This window comes from Giraffa tippelskirchi, chromosome 5, assembly GCF_054371585.1.
Source record: "Giraffa tippelskirchi isolate mGirTip1 chromosome 5, T2T-mGirTip1v1.2.pri, whole genome shotgun sequence".
NCBI lineage: Eukaryota > Metazoa > Chordata > Mammalia > Artiodactyla > Giraffidae > Giraffa > Giraffa tippelskirchi.
This window is the reverse complement of record NC_137279.1, coordinates 107,683,619-107,697,180: the sequence shown is the minus strand read 5'-3', so window position 1 is coordinate 107,697,180 and position 13,562 is coordinate 107,683,619. Positions and strand designations below refer to the sequence as shown.

The 13,562-nt window shown below is 46.0% G+C and overlaps 1 protein-coding gene across 3 annotated transcripts in view; it reads right to left on the bottom strand.

Moving 5' to 3' along the window:
* The window catches only part of TSPAN2 (tetraspanin 2), a 40,010-nt gene extending 28,649 nt beyond the window's left edge, over nt 1-11,361 (bottom strand). For all 3 annotated transcript variants that reach the window (XM_081493325.1, XM_081493326.1, XM_081493327.1), the window contains exon 1: nt 11,230-11,361. In XM_081493325.1, coding sequence (XP_081349451.1) covers nt 11,230-11,298 — 69 coding nt within the window. In that variant the 5' untranslated portion in view covers nt 11,299-11,361. The remainder of the gene's footprint in view (nt 1-11,229) is intronic.
* Nucleotides 11,362-13,562: the final 2,201 nt, after the last annotated feature.

The following is a 13,562-nucleotide window of genomic DNA, read 5'->3' as shown; positions in this document are numbered from 1 at the left end:
GCAATTTTCTTCTTCGGGATGACGTCACACAAGGCGGAAAATGACACTTTAACCCTAGAGATTTTATTAAAAGCTTTTAAGCTAATACTTGCTCTTGGAGGCAATCCTCAGCCCAGATGGAATCATGTAATGAACACTCATAATTCTTCATCTGATTGCAAACCACATTAGGAAACCATAAGGGTAATGGAGTTTCATCCTTTTAGCAGGCAAAAGTCATAAGCACATTTGCTCTAGAAGATGATACTAGTTTTCTCAAAGAGGAAAGCCAGCTCCCAAGATTTTCATCCTATAATGCAGTGAAAGCAAGGCAAGGATTCAGATGGCACTTTCTCAAAATGAAGGATTTTGTCAGAAGAAATGCAGGAGCCAAATGACATCCAGGCGAAACCATCTCTGAGGAAGGTTGGTGTCCTTGCCTCCACATCAGGACCAGGTGAGGTGGAATTGGGATGCAGGATGGTGGCAGCGGACAAAGACATGGCTGTTAGCTTGGAAATGCATGGCTGTCAGTCTGGAAACACACTGGTTAGATCCCAGTGTTTCTGATTTCCCACATTACTTTCCTTATAACGATTTCATGAGAGCAAGCTCATGCTAAGAAATTCCTGAAAGACTTCCTTCAGGTAAGGATAGATTTTAAAATCAATGCTTAATTCTCGGTACCATGGAAGGGTGTGTGTGTGTGTTAGTCGCTCAGTTGTGTCCGACTCTTTGCGACCCCATGGACTGTAGCCTGCCAGGCCCCTCTGTCCATGGAATTCTTCAGGCAAGAATACTGGAGTGGGTTGTCATTCCCTTCTCCAGGGAATCTTTATGACCCAGGAAGTGAACCTGGGTCTCCTGTGTAGCAGGTAGATTCTTTACCGTCTGGGCCACCAGGAAAGCCCAATGGGAGGATTCTGCCATCCAAACCGTGACAGATTGGGACATTATTTATCTATCTAGAAAGAAACCAGGCAATACATTTGTGTTAAACACACCTTCTTGTTTAGGTTGTTATAGGGTTAACTGGTATGGATCAACTGACATTGCTGAGGTTGGGGGGATGCTTTGCACAAAAAAACTGGGGAGACACTAAATTTAGGGGAGGAAGTTGAGCCAGGATGAAAAGCTTCCTCTGAATGATAAAGCAGGTAAGTTAAATACAGATAGGCAAAGTGTCTGTGTTTATTCAGTGGTTGTACATAGTGCATTTTTCTAAAGAAGTACAAGGAAAAGGAGAAGAGAGATCCGTAAGAATTAGGAGACAGATGATGGTTATATGGTTTTCTTCACACATTAAAACAAATACCACAGACTACTGGCTAATGATTCCAATGAGCAGATGGCTTTATCAAATGCAGATCAGGTACAACTAAAGTAAAACCCAATCTACCAAGCTACCAAATTGATTTAAACCCAATGTCCATTTCACATGACCTAGAGGACCAGCTCCAGGAGGACAAAAGTGGTTTTTTGGATGTCGTCTGAACTTCCTCCTAGCAGCATCTAGCTGGCTTCATCCCAGGCTTGCCTCTGAGTAAACATGTGACATCTCATCTCTATGAAGCTTCACACAAGCAAATTGAATATTTGCTTATTGAATATTCCACAAATGTAATATTAAACAATACTTATTTTATGGCCTAATATTTTACAAGGTAGTCTGAGAGAACTACTCTTGAGCAGATAGACAGGTTTCTTGAACATCAACCAATAATAACAATCTTTGCCCAGTTTTAGTTGTTACAGAAAGACAATGGGAGGGGAGAAAAAATGTTTCAGGTGAAACTGACATTAGATTGGAACAAGCCAAAACACTTTTTTAATTAAAAAGTTAGCTTGAATGGAATCCAGTAGGAATCATGAGTCTTGTATTCTAGAGAGATTTTTCTTAACAGCTATTTGACCAGAAATTATTCGGGGTCAGGAAGGCAGACAGCATGAGGCCATTCACAGGGGGCTAGACAGATACAGCTAGGGCAAGGAGAGACCACATGGGCTTCCTGGAGGAGTGGCAGCAGCTTCCAGGCCCCATCCCTGCCCCACTGTGGGGGGGTGCTCTTTTGTCCCTCCCCATTCCCTTGGCCTAGTTTATAAGCTGACCCTTTCCCAATCACAATTACAATGGAGAGGACAGGGCTTGGCACACACTTTGGAACATTCGCCAACTGCTTTTGTAGAAAACGTCGCCTCTTCTGAGCTTTCAGAGTGGATAATGATGCACTTGGACAGGTTAGTAATAACAACACCACTTGTATACGCTGTGTTCTCGAGGAGCTGCAGCAGATAAAAATGGGGGTTCTAGCATCCTGAGTTTGAATCAAGCTGTGTCACTTACTAGTCCTGTGACCTCAGGCAAGTCTCTTAACCTCTCTAACCCTCAGCTTCTTCAGCTGCAAAGTGGAGGTAATAATAGTGCCTCCCTGAGAATTAATGAGTGCCTCCCTGAGAGAATTAGATGACTTCATCTTACATACTTAGAATAGTGAGTGCCCAGCATTTACTATTATTATGGAGGTAGACTGACTAATGTTACATTCAAACTGAAAACTTAATCCTACTCAAGACAGGAGACACTGCGGCCATGATTCTAATGACTTAGACCTCTGCTGTCTTCCTCTACTAATTTTTACTTTAGCTCTCTCTGTAACAGCTGGGAGTTTTCTAAACTTCTACACTAAGCATGTCAGGGTCCCTTTCCAGAAGCTATGTTCCCCCTCTCTCTTTAGTTTTAGTTAAGAACCAGTAGAGCAAAGCAGGAGAAGATGACTTATGAGAGAAAGAATAAGTTAGGCTAGAGCTATCCAATAGAACTTTCACCAATGATGTAAATATAAATGTTCTGCTGTCCAATACTGCAGCCATTGGCGACCCATTGTCACTGAGCACTTGAGATGTGGCTAGTGTGACTGAGATGCTGAATGTTAAATTCCTTTTAATACTGGTTAATTTAAATGTGAAAAGCCACATGTGGTTAGTAGCACAGCCACCATATTGGAGAGTGCAGAATTAACATGCTCGAGAATTAACATGCGGAGAAGGCGATGGCACCCCACTCCAGTACTCTTGCCTGGAAAATCCCATGGATGGAGGAGCCTGGTAGGCTGCAGTCCATGGAGTCGCTATGAGTCGGACACGACCAAGCGACTTCACTTTCACTTTTCACTTTTCACTTTCATGCATTGGAGAAGGAAATGGCAACCCATTCCAGTGTTCTTGCCTGGAGAATCCCAGGGACGGGGGAGCCTGGTGGGCTGCCATCTATGGGGTCGCACAGAGTCAGACACGACTGAAGCGACTTAGCAGCAGCAGCAGCAGAATTAACATGCTCATCCCAGCTTCAAACTTCTCTCCTTGTCAGTCTGTAGACTTGGAGTGATTAAGAGGGTAGATACTGGGGCCACATTCAGAAAGCCAGCTCTGCTGCTGGTCAGCTCTGAGGCCCTGGAAAAGGCTCTAAACTCTCTGTGCCTGTTCCCTCATATGTAAACTAGGAGTGACAATAGCTGCTATTTTAGAAGTTCATTGTGAGGATAAAGAAGTTAACATAGAAAATATGCATGGGAAAGCAGCTATCACATAGCTTCCATTTATATTTTGTTGTTCAGTTGCTCAGTCGTGTCCAGCTCTTTGCAACCCCATGGACTGCAGCACGCCAGGCTTCTCTGTCGTTTATATAATGTTTCATATTCTTCTTCAAGTTTTTGCTTACTGAAATTAATTTTAAACTCCGACTCTTGATATCAAAATATACCCTGTATCAATTCCCATCTTGCTTTTCCCCTGCCTTAAGCTGATCAGAGGTATTCTCAACTTCCCGCTCTTTCTCCCATATGCCAGAGTGTTTTATGCATCTTTTTTGTATCTGCATTTCTGGAATGCATCAAGACAATCAAACACTGGAGGTAATATCTCTGGTCGTAGACTTCACATTTTCCAAGTCAGCAGCATTTATTATATCTTACATTCCATGTGCCTTCATAAGTATGTGTGGTGAAAACAGCACAGTGTTTAAAATCAGAAGACCTAAGTGTGAATCTTGGTTTTGTTCCTCTTTAACTCTTTGACCCTAGACACACCATCTACTGTGCCTGCCTTCCAGCTTCCATATCTGTAAAATGGGGGTTACATTATTTCATGGGACTGTTGTGATTCATGATCAAATGGGATCGTGTATGTAAGAGCATTTTGTAAGCCAAAGCATCATGTGAATGTTATTTTTGCCCCTAAAAAAAATTCAAACAGGATAAAAAAAGCAACCCAAGGTAACCCCTATTCATATCTGTATGATGCGCTCTCAACCCATCTGGTCATCCCATCTTATCCACTTCTTTCTCAATTCCTTCTCCTTAATTCCCTAGCAAGAATGACATGATGGTTAGTGTAGTGTCACTTGCTTTAGGAGAACAGCCTTGTTGTGATATAAACTGTCAGTGGGGGATAGAAGTTATGTTCCCTTTTGTCACACATGACTGGAGACCCAAAGATACTGCATTTTCTGAGATAACAGAGTGAAATGCCACGGACAATGGACAGATGACCTCCTGGTAACTGTAGAAACCATCAACGATCAATGTAAAAGAAAAATCTTAAAAGAATAATGGTAGAGAGGTAACTGGAAAAAGAACTGCCACAAGGAAGCCAGATAAGCAGGCCAAAAGGGAGGACACTCCCTGCCCCATTCAGAAATGAGAGCCACCGGGGCACCTTTGATCTCTTAGGGTCACATCTAAACCAGTTGTTCTCAAAATGTGTTTCCTGGACCAGCAGCAGCAGCAACATCTGGGGGCTTCTTAGAAATGCAGACCTACTGAATCAGAATATTTGTTTGAACAAGATTCCCTGGTGATCTGTATGCACATTAAAGTGTGAGAGGCACTGATCATGGGGTTTTCCTATTTTCACCCTCTGGGCTCCGCTTGGTTGCACAGAAGCATGACAGGGAACAAACAAACAGCCGCCAAGCTGGTGTGCATTAACCAGAGCCATGTCAGTGACTGCTGAAGCTCCCCTAGGTGCTGAGGGATGGGAGGAGGAGGAGACCGGCACAGCACATTCACACCCCCGAGGAGCAAAGACATTGCTGCTGCTGCTGCTAAGTCGCTTCAGTCGTGTCCGACTCTGTGCGACCCTATAGACGGCAGCCCACCAGGCTCCGCCGTCCCTAAGATTCTCCAGGCAAGAATACTGGAGTGGGTTGCCATTTCCTTCTCCAGTGCATGAAAGGGAAAAGTGAAAGTGAAGTCGCTCAGTCGTGTCCGACTCTTAGCGACCCCATGGACTCCTCCATCCATGGGATTTTCCAGGCAAGAGTACTGGAGTGGGGTGCCATTGCCTTCTCCGGCAAAGACATTAGAGAGATAATAAACTACACTCAAAGGCACAAGGGAGTGTGGTTCATTATCTTACTAATAAAATAGATAACTAACAAGAACCTGCTGTAAAGCACAGGGAACTCTACTCAGTGCTCTGTGGTGGCCTAAATGGGAAGGAAATCCAAAAGGGAGGCGATATGTGTATACGTATAGTTGATTCACTTTACTGTACAGAAGAAACTAACACAACACTGTCAAGCAACTATACTCCAATAAAAATTTTAAAAAAAAGGCTCAGTGAAGCACCAAATAAAGGCCTCTTGAGTGTCTCAAGATCAAGGACTGTATCTTCATCATTTCTGAATGCCCAGCACTTGGCAGGGTGCTGGGCACATGCTAGGTGGTCAGCACATATTTGCTGAGTGACTAACTGCAGGGGAAAGAATCTCTCTTTTCGACACCAGGCTTTCAATAAGCTACCAGACTCTTGCCACTTTGCTTGACTGGTTGTACCTAGGACACCTGTCTCCCACTTTTCCTTACTTTCACAAATCTGTTAGATTCTGGATTCCACTTTCCTACTTGTCTTCTAGTGTTTAAATAGGATTACCACTAATATCTTGTGTTAGTGTTTACTATGCACATGTACCATACTTAATACTTTACATTTATTTACTCTTTTATCTGCACCAAAATCATAGATTGATGTTGGTACTTGATTAAGTCCATTATATAGATGACAAAAGCCTCAAGGGGGTTAAACAGCTTACTCATCACGCTTCCCTAGTTAGTAAATACTATGGCCAGGAATAAACTCAATGAGACGCAAGTATTCACTTTCCAGGCTTTGAATCCGTGGATATGAACTGCCATGCTGCCTAGACCTGGCTGAGGTCTGTAAGACTACTGGGACGATAGCTCTTGCTTCTGCAGGCTGGCCCCTATTATAGGGTCCTTGCCTCTCCCAGCAACACTGGGCGCCCGTCCCCTGTCATCCACAATAGGGGAGGCTGGCAGCTGGCACTCTCTCCTCACCTTGATAGAAATCAAAAGTGGAGACCAGGACTTCCCTAGTGACACAGTGGATAAGAATCTGCCTGCCAATGCAGGGGACATGGGTTTGATCCCTGGTTTGGGAAGATTCCACATGCAGGGTAACTAAGTCTGTGTGCTGCACCTATTGAAGCCCGAGTGCCTAGAGCCTGTGCTCTACAACAAGAGAAGCCACCACAGTAAGAAGCCTGTGCATTGCAACTGAAGAGTAGCCCCTGCTCACCACAACTAGAGAAAAGTCCACACAAAGCAGTGAAGACCCAACACAGCCAAAAAAAAAATTACAAAAACATTAAAGATTAAAAAAAGCAGAGACCATCCGACAACAGGGCTGAGGAAATTCCTAATTGCCTTCTGGGGTGGTCTAACCTTGGGGTGGACCCCACAGAATACTTTCTTCAGGTATTGTTTTTTTTAAACAGTTTTTCTGATAGGTGGTACCTCTGAAGTTACTATTTGAAATAAGTTTGGGAAAGAGGAGGAGGCTGTGAGCTTTGGTGGAGTCAAACATCTTTGACTCTCAAGCCCACAAGACACAGCCCTTCTTAAAAGGACCCATTAGACATCACCAAGTGAAACCCCAAAGCTGCATGCATTAACAACAGTGAGAAGGAAAGGAGAGTAACTTCAAACAAGCCATATATGGCTTCGGACTTTCGACAATGAGCGGTCTTGCTTCCTGTTGGTCGGCAACCCTGAGCAGCTCACACAGCACAATGATAGGAAAACGCTGAGCACACAACAAACCAAGGAATAAACAGCGCCCAGGTTGTTTTTTTTTAAACCAACACAAGTGGCTTGTTGGATGGTAGTGTTTTATTTATATTGCTATGCAACGAAGGGAAAAAAAAATAAAGGTGATTTCAGTGAAATGCATGGGACTATGCCATGCTATCTGATTGTAGTGTCCGAATTTAGACACCACAGATGTTGGGAGGGGTTACATGTTAGACATCAACCGTGATAACAAATTAAATTAGTGGGGCTTGGGGCTAGGCTTTACTTTTGTTTTGTTAAAATCCAAGGGCGAATATAGTCAGCAGCCCTTAGCTAGGCTCTGGTGGGATCTAGTTGAATGTTTATAAAATCAGGAGCACGACCTAGGGAAACTTTAGCCAAGCAGCCAGAAGGAGGTTGCAAATCCATTCGTCAAATTGCAGATCACAAAATACACCCCACCCCCGCTTGCCTCTGCGCCTGCCTTCTGGTGAGTTCCTGACAGGAAAGGAAGTGCTGTTACCCAGGGGGACCTCAGACGGGCAGGCACACGAGCATCTAAGAGTGTGTGTAAATATTACGCTTGAAGTGCCAGCAAATGCCTGTCCTTCCAGGAAAATTCTCCCCTGCTCTCTCCCCCTTCCCCAAACTTCCCACAAATCCTCCAGCCAGGAAAAAACAACATAAGAAGCTAGGGTGGGGCTTTTCTGCTGTCAGGTTCCCTTGGTTACAGTGAAGGTAGATACTTAGACTATGTATCCAAAACAATCCCTTTCCTCTAAATCATTAGGCACTTGTTTCAAGACCCCCCATTCCCTTTAGTTGTACAGGTATAGACACGGGAGAGCCACCCGTACCTGGTCCCCATTCCCCGTGGAACTGAGAGTGAGCAAGGCCCCACTTCCCCTCCTGGGCCCAATCTGTGCAAAGAATCAATCGACAGGTAATAAGTAGAAAGAGTTCTCCAGATAAAGTTGACAATTGATTATCTGTGCAAATAGCGAAGGCCATGTATATCAAGTTCTCTAGATTCATTAATTCTTTCTACGGGTGCATTCTGTATGCTGAGTACCATTAGGCACTAGAGATATATTTGTGAACAAGGCAGAAAAAAATTTTCTGCTTTCAGAGTATTCTAAGTTCTAGTGGGGAAAATCCACAAGTACAAACTGAGAAGCTAATGTGTAAATGAAGACAAGCTGCAAGTTCCTTGGCAGCAAATATACACACTTTTCCCAGATATTAAGGGACTCTTGGGAAAGAGGGCTAACTTTCATTAATGCTTTCTATGTGCCAGGCACTTAATTTTAAAAAATTGAGCACTTACTTTATACTGGGCTCGTGGGAAGGCGAAATCAAATACTTTATGTCTTTCCTTTTAATCCTCTCAACAACTCTTTACCCCAGTTGTTCAGCTGAGAAAACAAGGCTAGAAATAAGAATAACTTGCTCAAGCACACTCTGCTTGGGATCTCTGTGCTTGAACCTGATCCCTTTGTCAGATGGCACTCTCACTCTTGCTCTGTTCTTCTGCTGGGGATGTTGGTGGCGTATCACCCCCTCACCTTTGTCCACCTCCAGTCTACCAGTCCTTCTAAATTCAGCTTAAACATCACCTTCTTCAGGAGAACTGTTACAACTCATCACTAATGCTATGGACTTTTTAAAAAATTGCTTACTTATTTATTTATTGTGAGTGTGTTTCTATTTATTTATTTGACTGTGTGGCATGTGGGATCTTAGTTCCCTGACCAGGGACCAAACCCGTGTCCTGCAAGTCCTTGCACTGGAAACATGGAGTCTTAACCATTGGACCACCAGGGAAGTCCCTCCTGTGAACTCCTTAATTAGATAAGATATATAAAAGGCCATGCCTAACCCTAGTGGCTAACACATGGTAGGCATTCAAGCATTGCTTGTTCCTACCTCCCTTCCTTCCTGTGTCAGAGGTGTGAAATTTGTCACTTGATTATATACTGTTGTGTTTGTTGTTGCTCTATATGCCTTGGTCATTTCCTCAACTAGATTAGCAGCTCAGGGAACAGTATTTTTATTTACAAATATATATGTGTGATTGTGTGTGCATATAGATATTTATATTTACATATATGCTATTTTTACGAGTCTCATGTAATGATGGTTTAACAGAATGGTTCTCAAACTTGAACATGCATCAGCATTTCCTGGACTTATTTAAAAAGATTGCTGGGTCTCTCCTCCAGAATTTCTGATTCAGCAGGACTGTGATGGAACTTAGAATGTGCCTCTCTGACAACTTTGCCGGAGTTGCTCTGGCTCAGGGCTCACTTTGAGAACAGCTGGTTAACTACATATACCACAGTGCTCAGAAGCATGAAGGGTGAGTTGGAGGCCCACCTCTGCCTCTCATTAGCTGTGTGACCTTGGGCAAGTGGACCTCTTTGTGCCTCTGTTTTTCCTTATTTGTATAAATGGGGATAATAATAGTATGCACATCCAGAGTACTGTGAGGATTAAGTTAATAATGAATGCAGTGTGCTTAGCACTGTCCTTGACACAATGAAAATGCTCAATAAATGTTGCCTATTATCCCTGGAAAGGCTGGCATGAATGACAGCAGGCACTAAATAAGCTGAACCCAGTCTAAGAATTCCTTCTCAGACTTAGATAAGACCTCTTTTAAGCAGTCAGAGTGTCACTGAAGCATAACACTTACAATTAACAGCTTTGAAATTAAGCCAGACTATTACAAAGAACAACATAAAAGGCCTTTAGGAATGCCCCTCCCCATAGTATGCTGGATGCAAATGACCAAGTGTACAAAACCCATGTGTATTTTTAAAACTCAGGACTGTCTACGGGGTACTTGCTTCACACCTTTCCCTGCTGAAGGATGCTGAGGACGACAAGTTGGCCTCTGAGAGCTTGGAACTGCTAGAGTCACCTAGGCCTCTGGGCTTATGTGTTGGCAGACACCAGTGGAGACCATCCTTCAGTAATTAGTTGGTGTCACGGAAGAAAAGCTCCCCAGAGTAGTCAGGACAGCCACCAATCTCCTCTATCCTAGTTGTTTGAAAGCCCCCAGCCCCCTGCTGCTCCCTCCCAGCTCTAAGAACTTCTTCATCCAAAGCAGGATCTGTATTTTCCTTCAGGGTCTATCTGAGCAGTTAGAGTGGCTGGCAGTCCCTTGAGGAAGCCCAAGAAGGAATGTGCACACAAGACCATTCTCAGACCTTGTCTCCCAGTCCTTCAGGGCCTCAGACAGAATATCTAGGAATTCAGGGATGGTCTAGCCTTAATCTTGTTCCAGTAATACAGGAGACAAGGGTTGTGGCCCTATCAGTCAGTTCAGTTCAGTTGCTCAGTCGTGTCCGACTCTTTGCAACCCCATGAACCGCAGCAGGCCCTATCAGTCGGTGAACCACTAATCCCTGGAATGTTGTTCATTCAATGCAAAGTTGAATGAGATCATCTCTGGGAGCAGTAGTATTTTGCAGAGCCTGCTGGCAGGGCGTTGTGGGATGGTGCTGCCGCCCCTTGGAAGCCCTTCCCTTCCTCCCATTCCCTTACAGAAGAACACAACCCCTTCCTTCCATCCCAGCGGTACCCTCCCCTCATATTCAGAAAAAGGATGACCCCGCCAATATCACTTCCTCTGCTACCCCCGATTTCCCACATAAGCCCACCACAGCCAGGTACTGTCTTCACACCCTCTGGATGGGGCACCACCTCTGGCAGTCCCGGCGCCCTGGCCAGGCCCGGGATCCAGCGGAAAGGCAGAGCGAGAAGGGGGTGTGTGCACTGGGGTGGGGGGGTGGTGCGGGGTGCGGGAGGGAATCTGGAGGTAAGGAGAGGCTGGTGTCCCCGCATCTGGTGTCATCAGGCTCCAGATGAAAAGCAAGGCAGAGAGGTTCTTCAGAGGGAAGAGCCACACGCACGGGGTCTCCCCGCTTCTCACCATTTTTCGTTGCTCGATCTCTCTCTCGGTTTTCTCCCCCTCCATCCTTCTCTCCCTCCCCCCACCCGCTTTTGTCTGCCTTTTTCTCACCTCCGCCTTTTTGAACACCCAGGCTTCAGGAGCCGGGATCGGACTCCGCAGCGGTCAGCTCCCTGGAGACCCCAGCCCTGCGCCCCCTCCCGGCCCCCTCCCTTGCCCGGCCCTCTCCGCTCCGGGTCTCACCCAGAAGAGCAGGTTGAAGCCGAGCAGCAGGTACTTGATGCACCGCAGTCCCCCGCGAAAGCGCCCCATGCTGCGGCCCCGGCGGCGGGATCCGGAGTCCCCAGGCCCGGGCTCGGAGCGCCGGGAGCCGGCGGGGAGGGGGCGGAGCGCGAAGGACCGTGGGCGGGGCCTGCGGTGGGCGGGGCCTGCGGTGGGCGGGGCGGCGGGCGGGGCGGGAGCCCGCCCCGGGTGAGAGAGGGTCAGGGAGGATCCGAAGTCCGGAGGCTGGCGATGGGTGGGAGCGCCGCGGGCCGGGGGTCGAAAGGCAAAAAGGAGCGGGTACTCCGCTTTCCCCCGGAACGAGGGAAGGCTGCCTCTTTCCCTCCCCAGGCCGGGGGAAGCGCCCCGCAGGCGCCCGGCTCGCGGTGATTATCGGAGCATCTGCGAGAAAGGAGCGTCCACTGGGAACCCGAGACCCATTTAATCAGCGCTCTGTGCAGACTCATTTGAGGTCTGCGGTGATGGTTGAGAATAAGGACACGGCCCTGGTGGCTATGGAAACCTGGGAAGGTGGCCTCGGGTAGAAGAGATAAGTAGGACCCAAGGCTGCCCAGAAGCTGTCAGTACCCGTCGCAGGACACCCGGCCCGGGGCACCCGGGTCCCAAGTTGTGGTTTCCTAGCGCCTTGCCAGCGCACAGGCCGCGCGGAGGCAGATTCTAGGGGACCCTCCCTCGGCTCCTCCCGCGCTTCTCCAGAACTCTTACCTTAATAGGCAAGAACTGGGAGAAGGCGCGGGATGCGGCTTTCCTGCGTCCAGAAGGCTGTTCCACAAGCTGCACGGCCTGGCCTGCGGAGGGGAGTCAGACAACCCGGGTCCTGATGGATTCGACAATGGAAGCCCTTGGAAAGGAATGCAAAACCTCAGGGATTATTGTGATGTGGTGATGGGAGAAAAGCGGGAGCAGGTTTTGTTTTGCTTTGTTTTATTAATATAAAACCGCTGGTGGGGAAACCAGGCTCCCACTCCCATTGACTAAGTGTCTGCAATATGTGGTGCCAGACAGTACAGCGGGGGCGACAAGGAAGTGTGAAATCCAGGGATCCTATGCATTAATTCAGTAAAACTTCAAGTGCCTCTTATAGACCAGGGATAGTAGCAAGCCTCAGGGACTGGACAATGAGGAGACAGCCAGGCCTGGCGCGATGACTCTGGTGGTAGAGACAGATCTGTGAACAAATAGTTATAGCAAGACGAGGGCAAGGCTCTGGTAGGCACCTCCTGGCCTCATGGCATCCGGCAGGGAAGGCATTGCTGGGGAGAGTGGGCCTGAGCAGGTCCTGAGTGAGTTGGAATAGAGAGGAAGAGCAGATGGGGCAGCTTGGGCAAAAGTACAGGCTGGAGAGGCAAGGGCCTTCTGTGGGGACTGTGAGAAATGAGGGAGCCGGAATGGAGCAGAGGGAGATGAGAGGGGATGGTGCTAGGGCACAGCTTTCAGTCAGTTCATCAAAGTGCAAAACTATGCTAGAGCCTCCATTTCCTCATCTGCAACATGGAGACAATAGTACATACCTCATAGAGTTGTGAAGATTAATAAGTTAATATTTGTAAAGTACCTAGAACAAAGCATGACACAGAGTAAGAACTGTAAGGGTTAGCTTTTACTGTGTTTTAGTCTACCAGTCAGTTCCTACATGTTGCCATCTTTGCCTACCTCTATTTGTTTAAATATCTCATGCATTTTACTTATGAAAATGGATAGAAGACAGTGTGCAGATTCGAGTAATAAGTGTAAGCCCCAAATAGTGAAATAGTCATTAGGTATGCAGAAAGAGGCACATCTCTAGCTTCAAACAACTTGTCATCTCTGATCTATTAAAAAAGAAAAAAACTAAATTAAAAAATAATGTCTAGTACATAGTAGACATTCAATAAGTCTCTGAAGTAAATGAAAAACAATGATATCATACTTTAAACATATTGTTGAATATTATGTCTGTAAGACAAACTACATTTAGAGACTATTCTAGGCTCTTTAGGAAAGAATCCCTATTATAAATCTATTGTTCTTTCATATTACAAATTTAGTACACGTGTATTAGAGACAGATCTTTGCCTACTAATATAATGGATATAGATTTTGAGTGTAGACTTCCCCAGTCACTCCCTCCAACAAAGCTGCGACTTAGGGGAGCTGACTCTTGACAGGACTAGGGCATTCTAACTGATAACACATGCTCAAGAGTAGATTATTATATGAAAGTAGGAAACTCCATTAAATAAGGAAGTTAGCCTTTAAATTAGATGTTATGCAAAGCTAGAGACAGAAACTAAGCAGGGGTAAGATGGTTAGAT